Source organism: Mustela nigripes, chromosome 14 (genome assembly GCF_022355385.1).
Source record: "Mustela nigripes isolate SB6536 chromosome 14, MUSNIG.SB6536, whole genome shotgun sequence".
In the NCBI taxonomy this organism is placed as follows: domain Eukaryota; kingdom Metazoa; phylum Chordata; class Mammalia; order Carnivora; family Mustelidae; genus Mustela; species Mustela nigripes.
In genome coordinates this window covers 38,166,997-38,194,660 of record NC_081570.1, presented here as the reverse complement: position 1 = coordinate 38,194,660, position 27,664 = coordinate 38,166,997, and the positions used below count along the sequence as shown (strand labels likewise).

General features: G+C 39.9%; 1 protein-coding gene across 1 annotated transcript in view; it reads left to right on the top strand.

Annotated features, from left to right (window-relative positions):
* The window catches only part of LOC132000847 (cytosolic carboxypeptidase 6), a 747,331-nt gene that overhangs the window by 428,145 nt on the left and 291,522 nt on the right, over positions 1–27,664 (top strand). The window contains exon 3 of the mRNA XM_059374673.1: positions 11,701–11,740. Within this exon, the coding sequence (XP_059230656.1) occupies positions 11,701–11,740 (40 nt within the window). The remainder of the gene's footprint in view (positions 1–11,700; positions 11,741–27,664) is intronic.

Below are 27,664 nucleotides of genomic sequence, written 5' to 3'. Positions count from 1 at the left end.
GACATCACAAGTAGGCAGAGGGACAGGCGGGAGGGGGGGAAGCAGGCTCCCTGCTGAGCAGAGACCCCGATGTGGGGCTCAATCCCAGGACCCTGAGATCCTGACCTGAGCCGAAGGCAGAGGCTTAACCACTGACCCACCCAGGTGCCCCCTGTCTTTTGCTGTTATCCATGACACAGACCTGTGGCTTCTTATTCTGGCCCCAGGACTCTCACGACTACCACATTTCACCACTGTCTGTGCTCCATAGGCCTTCTTCAAAAAGCATCACAGGAGTCCAAATACAGCTCTGCTGGTTTGGCACTGCATGACCCACTAAGCCCCAAAACACCCTTTCTAAGGACCCTAAGGAAAGATTTCCCTCACACCTCGGGTCAGGAAGGGTAGATTCTGTAATTCAACCATTTTATTTTGGGGTTTTTATTTGTTTGTTTTTGCTTTCCCCGTAGGACACTGGGTATTTTGTAACTGTGTTTTCCATTACACTAATGTTGTTTAAAAGCCGAGAGCCAAATTCATACCCCACCCTAGCAAGTGAACAGAGTATCTCAGGATATGAGTTGTGAGTTATGACCTCATACCTAGCACCAGCTAATTACTCCTGTCCCTGTCTTGTCTTTTTCTCAATATCTTAAGTTACATGGTTTTTATTTTGTGGCTTTCTTTCATTGTAAGCTTCTTCAAATGCTTTTTTGGAATGATTGTGATATATTAAGTGACCAAAAATGAAAATAAACAAATAGTCGATGTTTCCAGGAGATACCCAATAGTCTCAAGAACTAAATATCAAGCATAAACAGACTCATTAGCTCCGAGAGACAGAGGGGAGCCAGGGCCTCGTGGCCAGTCCGAATCCTGTTCTATTTTTTTCTTTAAAGTTAGCCCCACCTTCCCAATGAAAAGTAAAATAACTTTTATACTTTACGGGCCATTTCACTTACCACCTCTTGAAGGAGGTCCTCTTGATAACTCTTCAGTTAAAAACAGTTAAGCAAGTAAACAACGTGACTTTGAAACTCAGAATAAAGTCCTCAAAAATTCCTCCCCTATCCCTCACTCCCTCGCTTTCCTTAATTTTTTTTTTCTAGGCATCTGTGCTTTTCTAGGCACTGGACTATAGACATAGATCCCTTCATTTCACTCCATTGATGGAGGCATGCAGGCAAACAGTACAGAACAATGTGGCAGGTGACCTTAAAAGCTGCTCCCTTTCCCTCCAGTACTCAGTCTACTTTGCTTTGACATAAAGTAGTTGGGCTGGTGATTTCCAAGCCTCCTTGTTCTGATATCCCAGAGGCTGGGTTACGGGATAGCCTCACTCGTACTGCATCTCAGTGACCTTAAGGATGAAGAGTAATCACAAATTTAAAGTATAAATTGAGGGTCATAAAGGCATATCTTTTAAACTCTGAAGTCTGATTCTGTAAAAGAAGTTGTGGTTTGCTCAAAACCTATGAAGAAAGAGAATTTCTAACCACATAACTTGCTCTGGTAATAATCTAAAATGGTAAAGCTGCAACAGACTCCTCCAGGCCCTGTGAGAAGGCAGATATAGGGATAATAGAGGGATATGAAAAATGTGCTGCTCCTGACCTTGGAGGAGAAGACGGGGACAAGAGATGAAGAGAGGAGAAGTGGAGGTGGGGAGAAAAAACAGGCTAGTGTGTAAACAATTATAATGTGAGACACTATTAAATCAATACCTGAGTGCTCTGAGGTCCATGGGTGCCCTGGGCAGTAGGTGAGGGCGGGGGGGGGGGGGGGGGGGGGCAAGCTGACAGCTATGTATACAACCTCTCCAGCCTTGAGCTGCACCATCACTGCAGGTGCCCACGCGGCATCATATCGCCAGGAGCAGGGAATAGGGAAGAAACAATCTGTCCTGGCAGGGAATCTTCCAAGTCATGACTGGAACAGCCTTCCTCTTGCTGTTCCTTAATGTGCGGCTCTTTCCTCCAGAACTGGGATGGTGAAGTCCTTTGCGCCAAGCCCCCCTCTAACTGTTTGGTGTTTCAGGATGAGACATGTGTCCTTTCTCTCGAGCGGGAGTGAGGGTTTCAGCTGTTTATCCCGCCCTCTTTACAAACCTGATCCACCCTTCCGTATGCAATCTTTGAACACGTATTTAAGACACCATCCATTCTACCAGGAAGGCTGAACCCCATCCTTTCTGTCATGGAGTCTAGACTGTAATCAGAATGGCTAATCAAATACAATCATGGGTAAATAGGGACTCCTGGCTGGCTCAGTCAGTGGAGCGTGTGACTCTGGATCTCAGGGTTGAAGGTTCAAGCCCCACATTGGGTGTAGAGATTACCTTAAAAATAAAAATAAAAAAATCTTTGAAAAACACACATGTATATGTAGAATTTTGAACTGTGAACACAACAAAGAGGCAGTACAGAAGGTCAGTCACACGTTAGTCGTCCCTTCTATCACTAGCCCTGTGTGCAGAGGCTGTTCCAGTTGTACAGCATCGCCCACCACTCTCCTGCTGCTTCTCGGCCTACAAACTGGAAAATCAGCCAGGACGTTGTCCTCGTTTCTCACAACTAATGGCTCTCAGGACTAAGCGAGTATAGGCTTCAGAGGTCAACAGTTACCAGTTTGAATCTAGACTCTTCCACTTAGTAGCTGGGAGCTTGGGCAGATAATCTAACCCCTTGGCCCTCAGTTTCTTCATTTGTAAAAAGGGGTAACAGTGGCTGGCTCAGAAGGTGGTGAGCACTGGCATATAGTAGATGCTCAACAAATGGCTGCCACTCTGGCCGCCGCTGCTATCACTCCTGCTCCCAAAATGGCTTTGCAGTTTCCTGGGCTCCCCCATTTCTGCTTGCCCTGCCTTGTGCTGTCTGCCAGAGGCTGAACTAAAAGGCTCCTTTAAGCTGCCCTGGGGATGAAAGCCACTTGCATGCCTGACTTTTCCAATAACAGGAAGCTCCGAGAGCAGAAACCACTCAGTGAAATATATTGAAGCAATCTCCCGTGTGCAGCTCCAGCTTTTGTCTGCCACCCCACTCTACTTCTCGCTGAATTTAACTCTTAGTTGGGGGATTCGGTTTCTGCCTTGGGTGAGGCTTAATCTCGCTCCCTGAGTTAAAAGGCTAATGCACTTTTTATTATCCTGATGGGACAGGTACCGGAAGGGAGGCCACGGCTCAAGTTCCCCTAGAAGGTGAATGGGCATGAGGGATGCCCAGGGGTGTTATCCGGGCATTAGCCGGCGGGCCAGGTGAGACTTGAGGATATGTCGAACCCTCATTATAGTACCTTTCTTCCTGTTTTTCTTTGGAGCACTTACTATAATTGAGATCAACTCATCTTGTATGATTATTTGCTTAATATGTCTGTCTTTTCCATTTTACTATTCGCTATCTCTGAAAACAGAGACTGTCTCTCTCATGCCCTGTCCTGAGGAACATTAAGGGCACAGAGTAGATGCTCCGTTGATGTTTATTGAGTTAACTAACAGATAAATAAATGAAGGGTCAGAATGAATGCACGTGCTATCCGGGAAAGCCGTGTCGCACAGCTGTTGTGTAGCATGAGAAGGGGAAAGAGGGCATGTCAAGGACAGGAAGTGGTGCTGGGGGGCAGGGAAGACGGTGGTGAGCAGTATGGTCAGGCAAACAGAAGGCAGGCATCCCGCTTCCGTGGGGTGTGGACAGGAGCTCAGGGCCTTGAGACAGTAGTTTCCAAATTTCCATAATCCCGGCTCCTTTTCCTCAGAGGGGACTGGCTCTCCCCACCCCTTCCCCTGCCAGGCGAGCGTCGGTCTTCTGTATGTAGCACTGACCCACGTAATGAAGCCCACTTTTGCTGTCTGGAGTTTGGTTCTGAACATAATAGGTAACTTTTTGTTTGTTTTACAAATAAAAGTTAATATTAAAATATAAAAACTGCTTTTTCAAATAGCCCATAAAACCCATGGAGATTTTTCACACGCTCCTTGAATGCCAAGCTAACAAATCTACTCTTTATCAGAAATACAATGTGAATCATTAGATTATTCTAAGAAAGGAGAAATTTAATTTTAGAATGATCAATTCTGCAGCCAGTGAGGACGCTAGACTGGAATAAAAGAGATCAGAAGCAGCAAGTTTAGAGAGAGGCCAACAGCATGTGAAATACTTTTCTAGGGAGCTGGCTATGCCCAGTAGTGCAGGGAGGGGGTAGGAGAGCCCTAGATGCTTTGAAAATGACTACGGCTGGGGAGGGGAGCAACCGAACAGGGAAGTGAGTTTGCAGGAACAGAAGGGCCTGAGCCCTGAATCCAAATGTGTGCCCATGCCCCTGTAACCCCTGTTCCTGGAGGGTGTTGATCTTCAGGTCTTCCCCAGGATGGCCGGCTTTTGGAGTGACAGGAGAATGCACAGGGATACTGGTGCACTTGTTTAAATCATCTCCAGTCTATGCCATGAAAGACTGACTTTTCCCCAAATAGCTACTCTGCATGAAACACAGAAAGCAAAACAGAACACATAATCAGCGACTATTCTCTTCTACCACGCAGAACCCCACACATCAAACCAGCCCCTGAGCTCCCAGAACACCACGTCCCTTTCTCATTCTGAGAAGTAATTGCAATGCAGTTCGTGACCAAAATGAAAAGTCCATTTTTAACCGTAGCCTCATAATTACCCATCCAGATGAAGAAAGCCAAAGTCTCTGTGGTCCAATCCCTAGGTCCCCAAGGCAGAAACAGGATTCTGAGAAAAATTATGGGACCAGTGTGTGTGTGTCTACCAGGAGAGAGGGGAACAAAACTAAAGACCTCTTCTGATGCCCAGCTGAGCAGGACCCTGTTTAGTTGTCTTTCTGGTAACAGATGAGCAGCTGGTCTTTACAGAGCATCATCTTTTGGTCAGACACTGGGCTAGTGCTTGAGGGAAGAGATGTAATGATGCCATAGCCCCTGCCCTCAGGGGAACAGGGAGCTCACAAAAGAGAGGACAAAGGAGTAAATAGGCCAGGGAAATGCAGTGTCTGATGGGGAAGGTCAGGGGCACAAGGACAAGATCCAGTCAGCCTTGGCAGGTCTAGACAGATTTTACTCAAGAGGTGGCATGCTAGTTGAGAGCTGGATAACAAGGAGGAATTAGCCAGACAAAGCAGGTTGGGTACAGGATTATTGTTCCAAGAAGAGGGGGTTGTGCAAAGGCCTAGGAGGGAGAGCACAACAAATCTGGGGAACTAGAAGTGGTCTATCATGCTATCTCTGTCTCAGAACCTGAGAGAACAGGAGCTAGAAGGCAGGAACTGGATCGTGGAAGTTGTCCAATAACAGTTCAAAGGTTACACTACTTCATGTAGGAACCCTAATGAATTTTAAGATGCGCATTCTGGAAAGTTCACTCTAAGTGCAGCTGAAGTATGGACGAGGGGAAGGCCCAAGATTTGAAGGAGGGAAGCCAGTTAAGAGGCTGTTATGGAGCATAACAAATAGCATGGAGGACATGGGGAGTTAGAGAGGAGAAGGGAGTTGGGGGAAATTGGAAGGGGAGGTGAACCATGAGAGACTATGGACTCTAAAAAACAATCTGAGGGGTTTGAAGAGGCGGGGGGTGGGAGGTCGGGGTACCAGGTGGTGGGTATTATAGAGGGCACAGATTGCATGGAGCACTGGGTGTGGTGAAAAAATAATGAGTACTGTTATGCTGAAAATAAATAAAAAATAAATTTAAAAAAAAAGAGAGAGACTGTTGTAAAAGAGTAGGTGCTGTATGGTGAGAAGCCCCAAGACTCAGCGTGAGGGGGCGCAGAGCCAGAGCGGCACTCCGAAATCCTGGCTTTCAGCCACTGTGCTCCCCACTCTGCCTGGTGTCTCCCTGCCCCCACGCCCATGTCCAGAGGGATTCTTTCTCTTTTTCTCAGTTTCTCCTCCCTGTTATGCTCCTGGAAGTTTATCTACACTCTTTTTATGCATGAGGTACCTAATTGCTGACTAGCTTAAGTAGCACACCTAGGATAACACTGCTCAGCGATGATAGAATCAGGATTCACACTTTGTCTCATTTTGAGTTGGACTCTTTCTACAAAATGCTTTCTGTAACTGCAGTGAGAGGGGCTCCAGATATGAAAAAAGAATACCTTCCTGGTTGGTTATTGCTGGGAAAAAGTGTCCCCGGTCCCCGGTATTCAGAGGACTTTGTCTACACCACAAGGCTGCAGTTGCTGGGCTTTTCAAACTGCCTCTTTGTAACAAAATAACCAAGTGATATTCTACTGATTATCTTGCTGATTGAGACCACCTTCCCTCAAAAAGGGACTAGAAAACAAAACCACAGTTTTAAGAGCAAACATATCTGTTATGACAAGAAATATACGTGATTTACACTCTCATACTTCAGAACAAAGACTCAGCCTGGGACAAAAAATATAATGTTGCATGAAATTAAAAATTACTTCATTTATTAGATATAAATAAGATCTCATTAAACTAAACACAAACAAGAAAGATTACAAGAAAGTACATCAAAATGCTAACTGGGTTTCTCTTTCAGTGGTGGGATTTCATTAATTTTTACTTTCTCGGTTTTCTGGAAATTTGGAAAATTATAAAAAATAAGCATGTGTTATTTTCATAATTACAAAATTTTTAAAGATGGATTCTTGAACTTGAGACAACAGTCGTTTTCATTGAGAATAATTTAACCCATGAAATATCCAAAATTCCTAGGTAAGCTTTCTAATGGACCCACCTTTCAGTATTTCCCCACCTTGGGGCAGTTATCTGGAACCAGAGGTGCAGTGACATTGCCTTAACAAGACAGCTTCCACTGGATGCATGGGGGAATAAGGATAACTCGTGGAGCGAGTGTGCAGGCCAACAGCTCCTTGAGCGTGCACTCCAGATACTCTGCCATCCCTGGCGGGCACTAAATTCAGAAATTGTTCCCGTTGACCTTGGAACCCCCAACACCCATGGTCTTTATCCAGTCATGACTCAGCATTTACACATGGTGATTAAGCACAGAAATGGGTTTCTTCTGAAAGTCTGTAAGGAAACACTTTTACCAAGGAAAGCTGAATTCAGGGCTCATACACAGCTAAGAATCTATAGATCAACTCCTAAGAGACCTGGGTCTGGCTTAGTCACACTCCTCCAGGAGTCCCTAGAATACCATACAGGCGCAATAGGACACATTTCTGTCTGTGGAGGCCTGGAATTTCTTCACCTGAGAAGGAACATTCTCCCCTCACACCCCTCAAATCATACACACACACACACACACACACACACACACACAGAGGCACACACTACTGCTACCACACATGTGATAGTCTTGCCTTCCTGAGACAGTAGCTTATGGTCAACTAGTGGTTCAGCTGGTCAGCTCTTAACCAGCAGGTCCTGTCAACCTACCAAAACTGCTGTCCAGCTAGCCAACCTCATCTCCTCCAGCTAACATTGCATGTTCTACCATCCAAGCGGTTAGATCCTATATCTTCTCCAGATGAAAGACCCTTAATCGTTCTCAGTTGGTAACCAATTATAATTTGGTAACTCTTTATATCCAGCATGGCCCCCTCCATGTATAACAGATTATACATTATGTACACACATCATGCACCTTAATTTTAAAAATGCCATACAGTTTTCATTGACAATCCCAAGTGATGATACTAGGCAGACTCTTTCATAATGAAAAATTTATCTTTCATTCTATTTTTTTTTTATTTTTGAAGAACTTTGAGAGAATTATTTGGACATTCTAGTTTCTTAGGTAAAACTCGTTGCATGGTGATTCTTGAAGGTATCCTTCAAGAATTTTTCTTTTTCTTTTTTCATTCTTATTTGCACATACAACAGGCAGATTTTGCAGTCCTATCTTAAGAGCCACAGGTTAAACAATAGCCTACACTTATCTGCTTAGACCACTAGGTGGTGCACACATATGTGTGTGAACCATAGGTTAAATGGGCTTGTCACTAGGTTAGATTTAATTCATCACCACAGGAGCGGTACAAACAGTAGGAGCTGCTGGACTCCAGTAGAGACAGTGATTCTATGTGTGGGCTAAGAGAAGGAAGGGCTCCCACAGGAGGTGGATAGCCAGTGCTGGCTGTGGAGATGATAGGAACAAAATCGTAACGGTGAGAAAGCCTAAAGACGTGGCAGAGGGAAAGTCCTATAGAGGAAGTGGAATGGTTGCTTTCAATGCTGATGAATTCCTATTTAAGAGTAGCAGAGGGAATGACAGAATAGTTGAATCATTTGAACCAGATGACATCAAACATTCTTTCCAGACCTTTGTGCTGGAACTGGAGATAGAGAGATGAAATGACAGCCTTATCCTCAAGTAAGGACCTCATGAGGGAAACAGAAGAAACAGACAGTTGAAACAACGTGATACAAAAGGTTGGCTTTACAAGATGCATTCGAAGAACAAGTGTGGACTGTTCTGTTCAAAGGACAGATGGAGGTTAGGTTTGAAAGTTGACATGCAGAGAAAATGTCATGGATGTCTGGAGCAGTGAGGGGAGACCTCCAAGAAGACAGAAGGTCATGAAAAATTAGGCAGAGAGAATAGCATAAGCAAAGTCATTGGGGGTGGGGTGGTAAAAGGATAATGTGGATTCTAGGAATGCTTCATTGAATTTAGCAAATGCTTACAGAGGGCTACTATATGCCATGGACTGAATAATACATCTTCCAGGCGCTTATGATACTCTCCAACTAGTGAGGAAGACACACATGCACTGAAAATTGCAATGTCAAAGGAGAGCTGAAAATTTGGCCCCTTCTACATTCTGACTGTCCTTTGAGCCCCCAGTGTTCTGCCTACAGGGATTCACGGGAACACTTCACACCAGAAGAGGGAGCCCATAAGCACAATACCTGGTTGCATTTGACTCCCTTTCTCTGAAGATATTTCTCTCGCCCGCGTTTTACAGGTGCGAAGTTTGAGGCCAGAGATATGCAGTAAGTTATCCAAACTCCACAGAGAAGCCAAGAAAAAAGCCCACATCTGTCTGCCTCCTGTCAAGTTTTCTTCTCTTTTTTCTCCACTGGAGCCTGGACACAGAGTCACCATTTAGAGATAGGTCTTAATTAGGAAATAGACTCTTCTCAGATAAATAAACTTCTTTCACCAACCACAGTCATCACAAAGTCAAGCTTATGGGAAAACAGAGGGACATATTGTATTCTTTCCTCATGCATGAGAGAAGTGCTGAGCCACACAAGTTGACCTTGGCAAAGGCAGCTTGAGCCAATTGTGCTACTGGCCTGGTTCTGTGTTTGAGAGGGAAGACGGTCTGGCTCCAGCAGTCCTTCTAGCCCATGTGTGTGGGTGTGTGTTTCTTTTCAGAGCAAGGATGTGTGTTTACAGTGTAGGTCAGTGACATCTTGGAGTTGCATTGTTTGCTTGAAAATGTCAACTGGAATGAGTTAGAAGCTGGCAGGAAAACAGTGATGTTGATTGAGAAGTCCATGAGGTAATAGAGATCTGCTTTTAGTTTCATGAGAAGTCAGTGAAGTAAGAGGTCAAGATATCTTAAAGAGTTTTTGATAGGGACAGATCAAAGTTAAATAGAGGAGGAAGGAGACAATGAGGGTAAGAAGATTTGAGACCAGGTCTTATGAAGAAAGGACATAGGAACTGGGCATCTTTAGCCTGGAGAGAAGACACAGATCTGCAGATGTCCCAACCCTTGTGATGGGCTGAGGCAGCTAGAAACAGTGACGTCATAAGGAAGCCACATTTAATCCTGCATAAAGGACAGCTAACAAACTATCAAGAAGTAGTGAGTTCTCCATCAAGAAAAGGGGAGAAACAAGCAGTTCATACAACTGGTGGGGCCATTGTAGAGGGGATCCTGTTCTCATAGCAGATCAAATTCAATGACTTTTGAGTTCCAAGTATTCATGATTCTTTTTTTTCTTTAAGATTTATTTATTCAAAAGAGAGGAAGAGTGTGCACAAGTGCAGGGAGGCGCGGAGGGAGAAAGAGAGAATCTTAAACAGACTCCTGCTGAGCATGAAGCCCAATGAGTGGCTCCATCCCAGGACCCTGAGATCATGACCTGAGCTGAAATCAAGAGTCAGCCCCTGAAGTGCCTGAGTCACCCAGGCACCCCCAAGTATCCACAATTCTACGGAAAAGGAAAAAATAGCTCATATAGACCAAAGGCCACATGGACTATAGTAATAACAACAGCATCAATACTGTGTCTTTTTATTGAGCACCTATAAAGCTTCAGGCATCATCATAATTATTTAGGTGTATTGTATTTTGGGCTTTTAAGCCAGCATCAGAACTGACTGGATTCTAATACTGGCCCTGCCATTTAATGAAGATGTTCTCTTGAGCAGATAATTTTCCTCTCTGAACCTCATGCAATACCGACCCTGCAGGACTGCCAAAAGTATGAAAAGAAATAACACATCAAAGCACCTGGTACTGTGCCTGGTCTATATTTCTTGCTCAAAAAATGTCACTGCCGGGGCGCCTGGGTGGCTCAGTGGGTTAAGCCGCTGCCTTCGGCTCAGGTCATGATCTCAGGGTCCTGGGATCGAGTCCCGCATCGGGCTCTCTGCTCAGCAGGGAGCCTGCTTCCTTCTCTCTCTCTCTCTCTCTCTCTCTCTGCCTGCCTCTCTGCCTACTTGTGATCTCTCTCTGTCAAATAAACAAATTTAAAAAAATGTTACTGCCTTCCCATTTCTGCTTAGGCAAAATTTCAGGAAGCTGTTCTCCATTCTTAGAGAGAGGCAAGATAGTGCAGGAAATACTGATAAGGTGAAATATGGCAAAGGATCCATTAGAAGAAATATCAGATAATCAGAAGCTCCTACAATATGTAGCCTAGAGCAGTGGTTCTCAAAGTGGAGTTTGTTGAACCTCTTTTTGAGAAAAAAAAAAAAAAAAAACAGATTTCCAGAGCCATTTATAGAAATCCAAGTGTAGAAAAGAGAGAGAACTCATCTGGGGCTTAAGAAATCCTAACTTAAGTTTGTAGGAGAGTTGCTCACTGCCCTACCCCCAGGCTCTATATACTCTTATCCACCCTCAGGTTCCCATGACATCCAAGTCAGGACAGAGGCTCCCTAAAGGTAGGCTCTGATGTGGGGCAAGCCTGCTGAGATACTAATCTCCTCAGTCCTTGGGTTAGCCAAGGGCAGTTGCCTCCAAATCCAAGCAGCCTAATCCATATGGCCCAATGTACCAGACAGATATTTGCTGTGATTGTTATATGGTACAAAGAGATGAGGATTCAATTAGACAAAAATAATGGTTTGATCAACAGTAATTAAAGTTGTCATAATGTTGCTGAGCAAATTTAAAAAATAAACCAGCCCAGGAATATCTTGGTTAGAAGGGAATATATGGAGAGTGACGGTGACATAAGGACCCAAAGCGAAGGATTGCCAGGATACAAGACACTGAACCGGTATGGCCAGTGTGAACAAAGATTATCTGGTACAGAAGAATGAGCCAATGGCCTTTCCCTAAGTATAGTATAGGTTTGCCTGGAAGACCTCTAAAGCCTCTCACTTCTGACCATCCAAGGATAAACAGAAAGGCCATCCATTTTCTTCGTCTCTAGGGTTCAATGCCTCTGTGCAGAGTTTTGAGTGAGCACCCCATTCTCCACCATATACAATGCTCTATGTGTCTGCATGTCTATCCTGAGCTGCTAAGCACAGTTTGGCTCTGGCTCAATTCCGTGATCTCACAGTATGTTTTCTTTTGCAGCAACAGCGGCAGCTTGACCTCCTGACAATAACCAGCCCCGGTGAGTAGGTGCAGCCATTCTGCTTTGGCTTTTCCCTTATTTCCTAGAGCGATGCCTGGTGGCCTAAACAAACGCAATTCCTGCCCTCCTCCTTTGACTCCCTGGATGAACAGCAGAATTCTCGGTGCCATGAGTAATGTTTCTCCCTCCATCCTCTGCCCCTTGGGCAGTTGTTTGTTTTTGGTTTGTTTTTTTTGTTTTGCTTTTGTTTTGTTTTTTCCCCTCCTCCCTCCCAGCTTTGTGCTGCCTCTGCTTGACTCTGCAGATGCAGAGTCTCTGATGTTGTTCCATATTCCGGGACCAAGTTCTCCCCAGATCATTCAATAGACTCGAGTGTCAAGGAATTGTCCTGGTCTTATGAGAAAGAAGTTTTGAAATCATGGGAACAGGGAAACTGCCTGGCAGGGGGCATGGAATGGAGGAAGGATGGCTCATAAGGAGGGACTTGTCTGAGAAAGTGATCAGATTTGGTCTTCCGTGCTCAGGATTAGAATAACTCTTGTCTCTCCCTTTAGGGGAAAGTCAAGTTCCCCAACAAAGCTGTGGCCATGAGATTAAAAGGTCCTTTCTTCCCCCTAAGCAGGGCATCTGCCTAAAGAGTGGTTGAGTAGTTTAATCCTGCCTAAGAGGTATTTTATTTTGGTTTGGGAACTTGAGGCAAAACTGACCAAGGTTATTCTCTTTTGGGATCCAAGAGGATGATGATGCCAGCAGGGTTAGTGAGCATTCAAGAATGGGTGTGGTGGGTCCTATTCATCTGTTCAAAATATTTAACAGCCCTGGTGACCCCCTGCTGAGCGAAGCATTAACACTTTGGCTACTGGACTCTGGGGAGATGGGATCCTGGGGGAGGGGCAAGTGTGACAGAGTGGTCGCATGGCAGGGTTGGGGGCTCTAGGAGTGGCTAATTACTGATAAATATGGAGGCCATTTCGATATGCTGGCAACCAGTATGGCTGTTCCCTGTTATCTCTGTCTTTTACCAAGCTTGCCATGCTGTATCTGGGTGCCAGGTGGCTCACTTACAAAGAGATTGAAGAATTGCCCTGTTCAGGCACTATGTTAGCACAAACACTAGTTTTTCTGGTCTTAGTCACTGAGGTGTAAGATAGTGACTACAAATGTGAGTTGGATCTACCCAGTTCAGGTGACCCTACTATCCTTCTACCTTGTGGAGATTTTTGAACTTGGGACTTTAGAAGAACAGAGATGAAATAGTTTGAAAAATGTTTCATCTGTTCTATAGATGAGCTATGTTTAATATATATATATGATAAACATATGTAGAAATTCCAAATCATGGACTAACATAACTAGAGTGTTCCACACCTGTGACCTACCAGTCCCTCCCCACTAAGGTGTTGGTGAAGGATTATCTTTGTCCCGTCTCGTTTGATTTCTGTTCTTTGTAATTGTGTACTATTCTACTCCACACATGGTAACCCAAATTGCCTGCTTCCACATTTCAGTCTAATGGTCACATGGTCATACCCTGATGTATGAATTGGAGGGGATTCTCGATATGTCTTCAGACCCCGTTTACTGCAGTTCTTTTGTACTAGCTCTTTTTGTTCCTAATTGCTGCTGCATAAATTCAAGCAGAAAAATTGTGATTCTAAGTGTACTCCTTTTGAAGAGCTGTGGAACTGCAAAATGCTAAGCACTGCCAGAATTTGGAATGGTTCATAATTTTGCCTACTTTTGGATGGAAAAAAAAATACCTCCTGGGTCAAAGCTTCCCAAAAGGTGTGTTGTGAGTGGTGCACTGTTGTACTTCAAGTAGGCTACCTTTTGTGGTATCATGAGATACACACTTGTGAGATATTAATCCATTTACCTCTCAGGGATACAGGTAGGACCTGGACAGCTGGAGCTCCCGGAATGGTAGCCTCACTCCAGTTGCCAGACAAATATTCACTTGTGCCATGTATTACCATGGGCCGTGTATTACCATTTGTACCATCTATGCTGGAGAGTCTTCTATTTAAAAAAATTTATAAATCTAATTGAGACTTTTCTACACTCCTACCTGATTGCAACTTTCTCCCTTCACCATATAAGTAACCACTATAATTAATTCAGTATTTTTTCCATATCTATATATACCCCCCCCCAAAAAATAGGTGTAATGTATTCTTTTAAAAATTCCTTTAATACTCTGGTTTCTCTTCAGATTGCATAAATCTTTCGCCTTTTCATAAAAATTCCTTTAAATAATGTCACACTGTAAATGACATTCCATGACTTTCCCCCTAATCATTATTATAGTGTAGAGTTTAATTCAGGTAGATTCATGTACCTCTGGTTTATTCATTTTAACTGCTATATAGTATTTCGCATATGATTATATCACTATATCTCCACCTTATTCATCATAATTTAGGCTATTTCCAGTTTTTTTTATAGATTTTATAATTGCCAACGATGCTACTAGGAGGATTTTGTGCCTGTCTGCTTGTGTATAAGAGCATATAGTTAGAGGAATTATTGATTATGTGCGTCTTCAAATTTACTATGTAATGCCAATTATTTTCTAAGTAGTTGAACAAATATATACTTCCAGCAGCAAAGTATAAGAGTTTCTACTTCCTTGAATCCCCAGTACTTGGAATTGTCAGACTTACAAAGTTTTACCTGTCATCATGATAAATGTGAAATGATATCCCATTGCTTTTATAATAATTTCCCTGATTGCTGATGGGGTTGAGTATCTTTTCATATGCTTATTGACCACTTTGGTTTCTTCTTTGGTGAATTGACTTTTCATATCCTTTTTCCATTTTCAATTGGGTTATCATTTCTTTTTATGGACTTACAGTTCTTTATTAGTCTGAATATCAATACTTTGTCACTTATATGCATTGCAAATATCTTCTTCCAGACTGTGGCTTGTGTGGGTGTTTTTTTTTTTTTTTAGTTAGTAATGTACTTCTACATGGAAGATTTTAAAAATTTTATTGGGGTTAAATTAATCAATCTCTTGCTTTATGAGCTTTGCTTTTGTGACTTTTTAAAGAAATCTTTCCCTACCTGGATATCATATTCTAATGTACTTATTTATAAGAATTGTCAAATTATGTGTCATATTTGGGTCTTTATCTCATTTAGTACTGATCTTTGTGTATAATATGACTTAGGGATTTAATTTTTTTGTTTACATATGGATAACCCCTTGTCTCAGCAAACTACAACAACTAGTACCGCCTTTCTCCCACTTATCGGCAATTACGTGTCTGTCATATAACAATTTTTCTATACACAGAATCGGTTTCTGAACTTTCTGTATTATTCCATTGGTCTACCACACTTATTATGCATTAACTCCATACTGTCTTATTTATAATAAATCTTAATTTTTTAAAAAGATTTTTTTATTTGACAAAAAGAGACACAGCAAGAGAGGGAACACATGCAGGGGGAATGGGAGAGGGAGAATCTGTCTTCCCTCCGTGAAGGGAACCCCATGTGGAGCTGGATCCCAGGACCCTGGGATCATGACCTGAGCCAAAGGCAGATGCTTAATGACTGAGCCACACAGGCAACCAATAAATCTTAATTTTAATATTATCCTTATAATTATAGGGAGATATCCTTCTACATTTCCCTTTTGTGGTAATCTTTTGGAAACAGTATCATCTGTTTATTTTTCAAAATAATATCTAAAAATCCATGTATTGTAACAGGTGAATTTATTCTATATATATTTATTAGAATTACTGGTATACTTGAATAAATACCTACCACCATATTTGTACTTTCTATCATTCACTTTCCTTGGTTTTTTTTCCTCTTGTCCTGCCTTTTTTTAGTATTAAATTTTGTATATTAGCTGCCTTCCCCCAACTCATCTACAGATTTGGATGCTTTTGATTTTATTTCTAACCTAAATGGGTTACCCTTTGGATATACATTTCATGATGTATTTTCTTACAAAATCTACAGCCTTTGACATAATTAGCCTTCATAAAAAGTAGAGTAAAAGATGGACTAGTTGAGGCACCTGGCTGGTTCAGTCAGTAGAACATGTGACTCTTGATGTTGGGGTCATGAGTTCAAGACCCACGTTGTGGGTAGAGATTAGTCAAATAAATAAATAAACTCTTAAAAAAAAAGAGATAGACTAGTTGTTGTATGGTGCTGAGAAAATGGGTTATCTATATATAAATATGTTTTAACCACCTATTGAACACTGCCCTGTCACCACCTAATTATTATTACTTAGACTTCTAAGTTAAACTTAAAAGTGAAAAACAATGAATTAGTAGTAGCACTGAGCTAATTACTTTTCCTACACAATTTATGATGTTTTGTGTTCTCCTGCTTATTATATCCCAAGATTTCCTGTGTTACCTTAAAGTGAATCCTTTAATAACTATTTTAGTGAGAGTCCATAGCAATCCTCTTAATCTATGTATGTCCTTATTCTGACTTTCTCTGGATTAATAGTTTGGCTAGGTATAAATTTTAGTTTAAGGAAGACTTTCCTTTGTACTTCGAAGATTTTTAAAATTGTTTTCTGACATACATAGTTGCTGATGAGAAGTCTCCCATTATTTGTTTTTTAAATATTTATTTATTTATTTATTTATTTATTTATTTATTTATTTGACAGACAGAGATCACAAGTAGGCAGAGAGGCAGATAGAGAGAGAGAGAGAGGAGGAAGCAGGCTCCCCGCTGAGCAGAGAGCCCGGTGCTGGGCTCCATCTCAGGACCCTGGGATCATGACTGGAGGATCCTGGGATCATGACCTGAGAATGCAAGGATCATGACCTGAACAGAAAGCAGAGGCTTTAACCCACTGAGCCACCCAGGTGCACTCTATTATTTCTTTTTGATAACATATATTTTCGATAGGTTTTGAGATTGTTTTTTTTTTAATCTTAACGTTCTGTTTTGGTGTTTTTTTTTTCCACTTTGACATATGTAGGTATGAATTTGTTTCTATTTACCCTGCTTGGTACTCTGAATATATTTCTACCCGAGAATCTATGTCTTTCTTTAATTCTGGGAAATTGTTGGCAAATTTTCTCTTCAAATATTGCTTTCCCTTATTCTTTGGACTCTCTTCTTCAAGAACTTATATTACATGACTGTTAGATTCTCTGAGGCCTTCCATGGATCTTAACTGATTTCTCATAATTTTTTGTAATTTTTGTCTTAGTGTACTGATTCTGAGGTCCCTACAAGTAACTTGCATTTATACATTCACTTTTCAACCATGTCTAGTCTAGACTTTTTTCCCTGTCTTTTTCAATATTTCAATGACTATATATTTTTAATTTCCAAGATTTCTAATTTTGTTCATATCCACCTGTTCTTGTTTTATTTCTGCCTATTCTGTTTCATGATTTCTTATTCTGTTTTAATGCCTTCATTTGTTTCTCTGAACATCCTCAATATGCTTATTTTAAAACCTCTGACTGTTCTATAAAATAAGTTTCATCTGGAGAGAATTCAAGTTATAATTTTTAATTTTGTTTAGTATCATTTTTAGCATTTAATTTCTTCATGCATTTTGAAATTTTAATTTGTAAGATTACTTTGAAGAGGAAGCTTTCTGGTTTTCTCTTTCTTCATTCCCAATACCTACCCCCCACCAAAAAAATCCCTGCTGTGCTCACATCTCCCTGTATGATAGTTTTTGTTCTAACGCAACCCACATCTTCAGTATTGGACCTGGTAAATAGTGGGGATACATTGAACCCAGTGACAAAATGTTAGCAGAATAGTTTGGCATTGCTTCTGTTTTCTATGTCTATATTCCTCACCTATCTAGACCTACAATGCATAGGAGCTATCTGCCAGAAAGTTGTGCAGCAGCCACTTTTTCTGCCCAGGCTCCTTTCAAGACATGAAAGCCCCACCCTAGGACTCTGAGCAGAAGATCTTGTTTCTGATCCTCTTGTTCCAGAGTACTTTTAGTCTCTGTTATCTCATAGGAAGCAAACTTCAGCTGCTATTTCCTGCTTCTGTGTTCAGATCTCATCAAGCAAGTAGCCTTGGGAAAACTTACCTTTCACATTTCTGTACATTTCAACTTTGTGGCGATATCCCTCTGAGAGCAGAGCCCAAATATATATTTTCATTTCTTTGTTCATATGTCATCCACTATTACTATTGGATGGGAATGAACAGACTTATTGAAACATGAATTTGTTTAGCCATTTGACCCAAAATCCATCTATAGTTTCTTCTTTACTTTTTAGAAAGTTTATTCTATAATCTCTTCAGTAAAAGGGAGACAGTATGAAGAAACATTTTTCTCCTATCCAAGTAAAACCCCTAACTATCAGACTGAGAAGAGAGATTGTTGTTTTTGCACATGTATATACAAGTATATACATAAATTTAAAAAACAAAACTCAGATGATACCATGTAAACTGTTTCATTTGAATGTAGTGTGAACATTTCTCAATGTTATTAAATATTCTCTAAGAGGAAATTTCATATAGTTGAAAAATATTCTTCTGTAACTCTACTGTCATATATAAAATTGTACCCAATTATTTAATTATAAATAACACTTCAGTTAACATTCTTATATAAAGACCTTTGTATGCATGTCTAATTATTTCCTTAGGAAAAACATCTAGAGTGTGTGGCACCTAGAATGAGAATTACTGAGGAAAGTTGTACTTAGTTTACTAGTCATGACATTACACTGAAGTAACAATGACATCAAAATTGCAGAAGCTTCAAAAACAAAGTCTTATTTCTCACTTTTGGTACATGTGCCTCATGGATTGGAGTCAGCTTTGCTTTACATCCTCTTTACTCTAGCACCCAAACCAAGCATTCTCTGTTTGGAACATAACTGGGTGTTTTAGTTTGGGTTCCTAAGAAGAAGACCTTGAGACAAAGATTTCAGTGCAAGACATTTATTTGGGAGATAATCCCAGAGATCTTGAAAGGAAAGCCAGGATGCAATACAGGAAAAGAAGAAAGATTAAGCAAGCTACCACTAAAGGCAACTGGGACATAATCAAACTGGGGAACCCTGGAGGTCTATGTGGAAAATAAGCCTCAGAGGTGTTCCTCCAGAAGACACAGTGAGAGTGAGAATGTGTGTGTTAATTCCCTAACACTTCCAATCTGCTCAGAGTATGGACATAGCAGAGTCCAGTGGCCAAAGAAAGCTTTCAGGATAGAGTTGCAGGTGTTGGCAATTGGAAATTATTCAACAAGTGCACAAAGAAGTGCCAGGAGATTATGTGAGGCACAGCACCTGCCATTTGGGTCACCATGCCAGAGGGAGAAGGGAGAGATGGTGAGCCATGTACTTTCTCTTAAAAAAAAATTGGGGAAGGGTCACTTCTTCCCCCATTTCCTTAGTCAAAGCAAGTCATATGACCACTAACAAGTTCAACAGGGTGGAAAAGTAGACTCTTCCCATAGGGAAAGGGACTGCAGTGAGGGAAACTAGAATAATTGGCAATGATTCCATTTATTTATTTATTTATTTATTTATTTATTTGACAGAGAGAGAGAGAGAGATCACAAGTAGGCAGAAAGAGAAGGGAAGGGAAGCAGGCTCCCTGCTGAGCAGAGAGCCCGATGCGGGACTAGATCCCAGGACCCTGAGATCATGACCCGAGCCGAAGGCAGCGGCCCAACCCACTGAGCCACCCAGGTGCCCCGGCAATGATTCCTTAATCATACTTCCAGAAAGATTTTCACATTCCCATCATCAAGTTAAAAGTGCTGGTCATACCTTTAAAAAAAAATAATGTTTTTATTGAGATATAATTCACATACCATCAAATCTACCTTTTTAAATGCATCATTTAGTGGTTTTCAGTATGTTCACAGAGTTATATAACCATCATGACTAATTCAAGAAGATTATCAAAGATTATTAAAGAAACTCTGTTAATAGTCACTCCCTATTTCTGCCTTCCCCCATGCTCTGGAAATCACTAATCTACTTTCTGTCTTTCTGAATTTGCCTATTCTGGACATTTTATATAAATGTAATTGTACAATACATGGCCTTTCTTGACAGGATTATTCCACTTAGCATATTTTCAGATTTGTCCATATTGTAGCATGTGTCAGTATTTCATTCTTTTTTATTGCTGAATAATATTTCATTGTATGGATATACAATGATTTGTTTATCCATCTATTGGTAGGTATTTCATTTGTTTCCATTTTTTTGTCTATTATGAATAATGCTGCTATGGGCATTTGTGTATAAGTCTTTGTGTAGACATATGTTTTTAGTTCTCTTGGATATAAACCTTAGGAATAGAATTGTTGGGTCATACGGTAAATGTTAGGATATACATTTTGAGGAACTGCCAAATTGTTTTCCAAAATAGCTGTACCATTTCCATTCTTATCAGCAATGTAGGACACATCCAATTTTTCCACATCCTCTCTGACACTTGTTATTATCTGTCTCTTGATTATAATCATCCTAGTGGGGGTGAAATGGTATCTCATTGTAGTTTTTATTTCCATGTCCCTAATGACTAATGATGTTGAGCATATTTTCATGTGTTTTTTGGCCATTTACATATCTTCTTTGGAGAAATGTTTAGTCAAATTATTTTTCCTCACTCATTTTAATTAAGTTATATTTGTCTTTTTATTATTGAATTTTAAGAGTTTTAAAATATATATTCTGAATACGAGGTCTTTTTTCAGATGTTTGATTTGCAAATATTCTTCCTGTTCTGTGGGTTGTCTTTTCACCTACCTGATGTACTTTTTTTTTTTCTTAAGATTTTATTTAATTGACAGAGAGAGACAGTGAGAGAGGGAACACAAGCAGGGGGAGTGGGAAAAGGAGAAACAGGCTTCCTGCTGAGCAGGGAGCTTGATGCAGGGCTTGATCCAGGACCCAGGATCATGACCTGAACTGAAGGCAGATGTATAACCAACTCAGCCACCCAGGTCCCCTGATGTTCTTTTGAATAACAACAACAAAAAAAAAGTTTTTGTGATGTGTTGAAGTTCAATTTACCTTTTTTTTTTCCTTTTTGTTACTTAGATTTTGGTATATCTTAGAAAACATTACCTAACCCAAGGTCACAAAGTCGTGCTCTTGTAAAAGTTAATTTTTCATATGGTGTGAGGTAGGAGTCCAGCTTACCTCTTTTGCATGTGTTCAGTTTTTCAGTCACCATTTGTTGAAAAGACTGTTTTTCCCCTGCTGAATTATCTTAGTGCTCTTGTCAAATTGTCATAGCTCTTTGATGTATAGATTAAAAGGACAGCATTTAGGAAGTATCTAAATAGCCTCACTACTCGATGCCAAAGCTGTGTTAAGTGCCTTAATATATTTTTCGCATAATTTTCTCTACTATCCCATAAGACAGGTATCACTGTTTCTCTTTCACAGATGAAAAATAAAGATGCTGCATAATTATGTGAATTGCCCACCTGAACTGTTAACAAGTGGTGGAGTTAACAAGTGGTGGAGGTTCAAATCCATATCTGACTCTAAATCCTTTGCCTTTTCTGCTACTCCTACATATAAATATTACTTCACTTGTGGTATGGGCCCATGAAGTCTTCTTTCCCAGACAGTATTCAGGTTAGCCCACTTTGCTGGGGATAAGGAAAGTCTGGATTGTCAGTGATGCCAAGTCATTGGGGCTTTTCCACTAACTAGGCTGTGTCCTGAAGAGACAATTGATTTCCTAAAATTCCTAAAAAAAAATTTCGTAAAATTCCTTTTTAAAAAATCACTGCTAGATTTGTATCTGATTTGAAATATCCTAAGGTTGGTTTGGGTTTGGGGGCTTTTGTTTGTTTGTTTGTTTGTTTATCCCCTCTTAACCTTGTTAAAGCAATACCTATGCTGAATGGCAATAGCCTGGGGACGCTGACCTTTACATGACAACTTTGAACTTAGTCTCCAATTAAAGTCCTGCATGATGTAAACTCAAGCCCTCTGGAAAATAAAAGAACAAGAGAGGCCAAACTAGCCATTGTTAGGTGCCTCTGGCCATTTCTAGAGCCGACAGGAGGCCTCTGGAATCAGTCCAGAGTGGCCAGGACCAGGAATGAAGACAAGCCAGATGACTCCTGGCCTCACTTCAGAAGGCTAGTAACACAGTGGATATGCATAGGGCTGATGGTTCAAGAAATTGCATACATGCCATTAAAACAACTTTAAAGGATTTTTTAAAGAAGAAAAATAAATTACTCCTAGTCCTACATCCTTAGCACAATACAAAACCTAATTCTATTTATACATTTTCCCTTTCAGTTCTTGTCTATATGCAGAAACATATTTACATAATTGCAATCACAGTAAGTTTTTATATACATCTTTTTTCACTTAACATTATTTCATAAACAATCTTCATGTTGCTATGTAGTTTACATACTTACCATCTTTTTATAATAACTTTCTCTATTAAAAAATTGCACATGCCCATGGTGCAAATTTTGAAAAACAGAGAAGTTATAAAGATGAAAATCAGTTATCTCCCAGAGGCAATCACTGTTTAATATTTTAACACATTTACTTCTTTGCCTTTTTTTCTATGCATGTATAATTTTGTTTTACATAGTTGAGATCATGTAGAATATAAAATTTTATCCTGATTTTGCACTTAATATTACAAGAAAAATATTTCTCCATGCCAGTAATGTTGTATATTTAACTTAAACTCTAGTTTCTTGATGTTATGAATAATTTATAAGCCTTTGTGTATATATTTTTCTCTACATTTTAGGTTATTGTCTTAAGATATATTACTAGGGATTGAATTACTACATCCATGAGCATTTTATGAGCATTTTAAAGGCATACTTATTTTTAAAAGCTCTAGTATCGTCCGTCTTTTATATATAGTCTGGTTTATAAAAATCCACATCCTATTGTTGTGCATTCGTGTTATTTCCAGATGTTTTCTCTTACAAATAACTGTACCATAAAACTATTTGTGAAAAACCTTTTTACTTCTTTTATGTAAGTTTTATATCTGGACAGTCTAGAAGTAGAATTTATGGGCAAGAGAGCACTAATACATTTAAGGAATTATTTTGCCTTGTTACCAGCTAATTTTCCAGAAAGTTTGTATCAATTTACATTCTGAACTCCATTCTGCAATGTCCAAATCTCATGTCAACAAGGAAAAACAACAGCATTGGGTGCCACTCAGAAGATTTATTAAATTAAGTAAAACAATTTTAGAAACGTATAAAGAAACATATAAAGGCAAGGAGAAACATGTTTTGTTTATTCTCATGGTCCTTGAGATTGTCTCTCTGAGATTGTCCCTGAGTGGTGTGTTCCTAGGATCTTTGTCCTGGGAAGTCTATTACAGACACCATACCTCAGGACTAGGTGAGATGGTTGATGGTAAGGGAACAAAGATCCCATTTTGGAATATCCACATGGGTGGGCTGAGCTCTCGGGTGGGGAATTGGAGGTAGAGCACCCAAAGGTACCATAACTGATCAGTATGACAGAGGTCAGATCAGGAAGGAGTTGGTAAGATCTTGGACTGAATGTAGGTCCTAGGCCTAGACAAACTGTAATTCAGGGCATGCATGGCAAAATTAAGGCACAGGAACTATATAGGTAGGAGTCTTTAATCACAACCTAAGTAGCTGAAGTGAAAAATAGTCAATTAATTGGTTCATGTGAATAGATAATCCAGAAATAAGTCAGCCTTTCTAAGCATCTTGATATAGGGCTCATAGGATCCAATCTGTTTTTGTCCTTCTCTTAACTCTACTCGCTTGGTGTCGACTCCTTTCCCAGGCCACATGTGGTCTCAAGATGGCTGTAGAAGCTGCAAAATTTACATTCTCCCCAATTCTAGTCTAATTGGAAAAATCAAGAGACTCTCACCCAGAAGTCCCAGCAGAATCTCTATTGCTTCTCATTTTGTGATTATGTCATTATGAGCTGACTTTGAACAAGTACCTGTGCCCAGGGAAATCCATTGTGCTCATTGGCTGAGAGTTGAGATATAAGCATCATCCATGAAATTGGGAGATAAATTGGGCCCTGGTATTAACTTATGGCCCAAAATCAAATGAATTTTTGCAATGACTATCTCTATGGCTATATTAAATTAAATATGTGAATTATGAGATCTGAGCAACAGAGCCAGCATTGATCTGTTCTGCAGCAGACCTTCTATGGGAAGAGCTAGGCCCAGCTGAGGCTCTATGGGTAGAATCTCTGCACTGGGACAGGACTCATTACTAGGTGAATAATATGGACATTTTAGTAATATTAATTCTCTCAATACATGAACACAGGATCTTTCCATTTATTTGTGTCTTTTACAATTTCTTTTTTTTTAAGATTTTATTTATTTATGAGAGAGAGGAGAGAGAATGAATCGGGGGGAGGAGCAGAGGGAGAAGCAGGCTTTCTGCTGAGCAGGGAGTCTGATGCGGGACTCACAGACACTGGGATCATGGTCTGAGTCCAAGGCAGATACTTAACTGACCAAGCCACCCAGGCACCCCTCTTTTACAATTTCTCTCATCATTGTCTTAAAGGTTACAGTGTACAGATCCTTTACTTTAGCTATGTGTTTTATTAGCTTTGATATTATTGTAAATAGGATTGTTTAATTTATTTCTCTTGAAGATAGTTTGTTGTTGGTACATAGAAATGCAACTGATTTGTGTGTGTTTATTTGCTATTCTGTGACTTTACTGAATTTGTTTTTTTAATTTTTTTATTATGTTTTGCTAGTCACCACATGGTACATCATTCGTTTTTGATGTAGTGTTTCATGATTCATTGTTTGTGTATGAATTTATTTTTAGTTCTAACAGCATTATGGTGGAGCCTTTAGGGTTTTCTCTATATAAGATCATATTATCCACAAACAGAAACAGTTTTATTTCTTCCCTTCCAACTCAGATACCTTTTACATGTTTTCTGCTATTAAATGCTCTGAATAGGGCTTCCAATACTATATTGAATATTTGTGGTGAGAGTGGACACCCTTGACTTTTTCCTGATATTAAAGAAAAGCTATCAACTTTTCACTGTTGAATATGATATTACTTCTGCGTTTGTCACATATGACTTTGTTACGTTGAGGTATATATATTTTTTTAAAGATTTATTTATTTATTTTAGAGAGAGAGAGTACATGGGAGGGGGCAGAGGTAAAGGGAGAAGGAGAGAATCAGACTCCCCACTGAGTGCACCACCTGTGAGACAGTGGGGCTCTGTCTCACAACCCTGAGATCATGACCTGAGGGGAATACTTAAATGACTGAGCCACCCAGGTCCCCGAGGTATATCCTTTTTTATACCCAGTTTTTTTAGAGTTTCTGTCATGTGAGGATGTTGGATTTTGTTGTTGTTGTTGTTGTTTTCTGTCTCTATTGAAAGGATCATGTGGTTTTATCCTTCTTTCTATTAATGAGGTATATTGTGTTTTTGTTCTGAGTATGTTGAACCATCCTTGCATTCCTGGGATAAATCCCACTTGATCATGGTGTATGGTCCTTTTAATGTGCTGTTGAATTCCATTTGCAGTATTCTGTTGAGAATTTTTACATTTATATTCATTAGGGATATTGGCCTGTAGTTCTCTTTTCATGTAGTCTCCTTCTCTGGCTTTGGTATCAGGTTAATGTTGGCCTCGTAAAATTAATTTGGTAATATTCCCTTCTCTTCAATTTTTTCCAAGAGTTTGAGATGAATTGGCATTTATTCTTCTTTAAGTGTTTGTAGAATTCACCAGTAAAGCAATCAGGTTGTGGCTTCTCTTCACTGGGAGGTTTTTGTTTCAATCTCCTTAGTCATTACCGGTCTGTTCAGATTTTTTATTTCTTTCCAACTCATTCCTGGTAAACTGTATGTTTCTAGGAATTTATCAGTTTCTTGTAGATTATCCAATTAATTTGCATATTGTTGTTCATAGTAAGAACAACTTAATCTGACTGAAATTAATAAAAGCAGATCTATGCTCTGTGTACTTTTTATTCATTTATTTTCCTATTTATTTATTGTATCTCTGCAGAACAGCAGGTATAGGTGAAAGAGCAAGGGATTTTATATTACATACATACATTATGTGTTCATATCTTACCTCTTCCTCCTCTTCCAGTTAAAGCTGACCTTAGGAAACTCTATTAGCTTTTTTGTGCCTTATTTCTATAAAAGAGTAGGATGTTAATAATACTTATTAGATTTTTTAAAAGATTAGATATGATATATATAAAAAGTAACTGGCATATATAAATGTATAAAAAGTAACTAGAGTAGTAAAGTGTATGGCCCATAGTAGATTTTAAATACACAGTTGTTATTCTGATTGAATTGCTTTGTGACAAATTGCCCAAACCTGCATTTTCAAATGACAATAAATATTTATTTTCTCACAATTCGTGTGGGTCAGGAATCTCCTAGAAGCTTAGCTGGATTGTTTTTGCGCAGGGTCTCTCATGGAGTTTCAGTTAAGATGTCAGCCAAAGCTGTAGTTACCTGAAGACTGGAGGATCATCTTTCAAGAATGTCAAGTTGATGCTGCCTTTTGAAGCGAAGCCTCAGTTCCTTGCCACATAGACTTCTTTATAGGACTCTTCACAACATGGCAGCTGACTTCCTTCAGATTGCCTAACCTAAGAGAAAACAAGGTAGAATCTGCAATATCTCTTATGATATAAGCTAGGAAGTCATACCCTGTCATTCTATAATACCTATTAGTTACACAAGTTCGCCTATTTGCTGTGAGAGGCAACTATACAAGGACATGAATGCCCAGAAGTGAAAATCATTCAGGGGCCATCTTGGAGGCTGGCTACAAAAATGCTAATGGAGGTCTGCATTGGTGGTATAGTGGTGAGCATAGCTGCCTTCCAAAAATGCTAATGGTGATGATGAAAATGACGATGATTATCAGCATTATATCTTTTGCTCCTTTCAGACCCATTTTCTTTTATGATTCCTTCAAAGATTCTTCCCTTAATGCCGAGATATATGAGTATTAGCCTGGCTTTTTGAGATTGGCAAAGGTTTCTGAAAAACATATTGAGACTTCTCTTGCTACTATTTCTTCCATAAATAAATAGCCTCATTTGTCCATCTGTGTCTTTCTATCCTAATATAGGCCTAAACTATAAGAACCTTTACATTAGTCGTGAAAGTGAGAAATATTTTTGGCCAATGGATTGAGACAAGCAAGATCTCTCATTTAATAAAAGAAGATTTTATGCCCCAATATCCAGTTCCCAGTTTATAACACTCCTTTGCACTCTAGTAAATGGGTATTGGGGTGCTACTGATTTGAGGGAAGGTGTGATCCAAGTACATGTACTTAAAATTCCCAGAGTAAGGACACAGTGGCAGGTCATAGAGGGTGGTACACCTCTTTCATGCTCTGGTCTAAATCATCAGCAATGAGAGTGATGAGAATAGGCTTAAGAAATGTGGGAGTTTGGTTTTAGCAAGATTTACTGACCTGCCATTACTAATGCCTACTCAGTACTATCGAGACAGAAAAATAATGAGTCTCTATGACTAAAAAAAGAGAGAGAAGAAGAAGAAGGAAGGAAGGAGGGAAGGAAAGAAGGAAAGAAAAATTAATTCTAAGTAGCAGGCAGCAGAAATTTTGAGATTAGATAGACCAGGATTCAAATCTTATCTCTACCATTTACTCTTTATATGATTTAGTACAAAATACAGTCTCAGAGCTTCAGGTCTCCAATTCCTAAAATGGGACTAATAATAATGACCCTATAAGGTTGTTGTGGATATTAGATTAGATAATGTATCTAGCATATATAAGAACCATGGAAAAGCTTGTGTTATTATGCGAAGTCCTACTTTGAGGCTGGTGGCCACAGATAACTGTTATTTTTTGCTCACTAACCTAGCTCTAGCCTAGTAGGTCATACTCTGAAATGCCAGTAGGATCTGTATTTAGCACTTGCAGTGATGTTCCCTCCCCTTCAGATGATGGCTGACTCATTGTCTTATA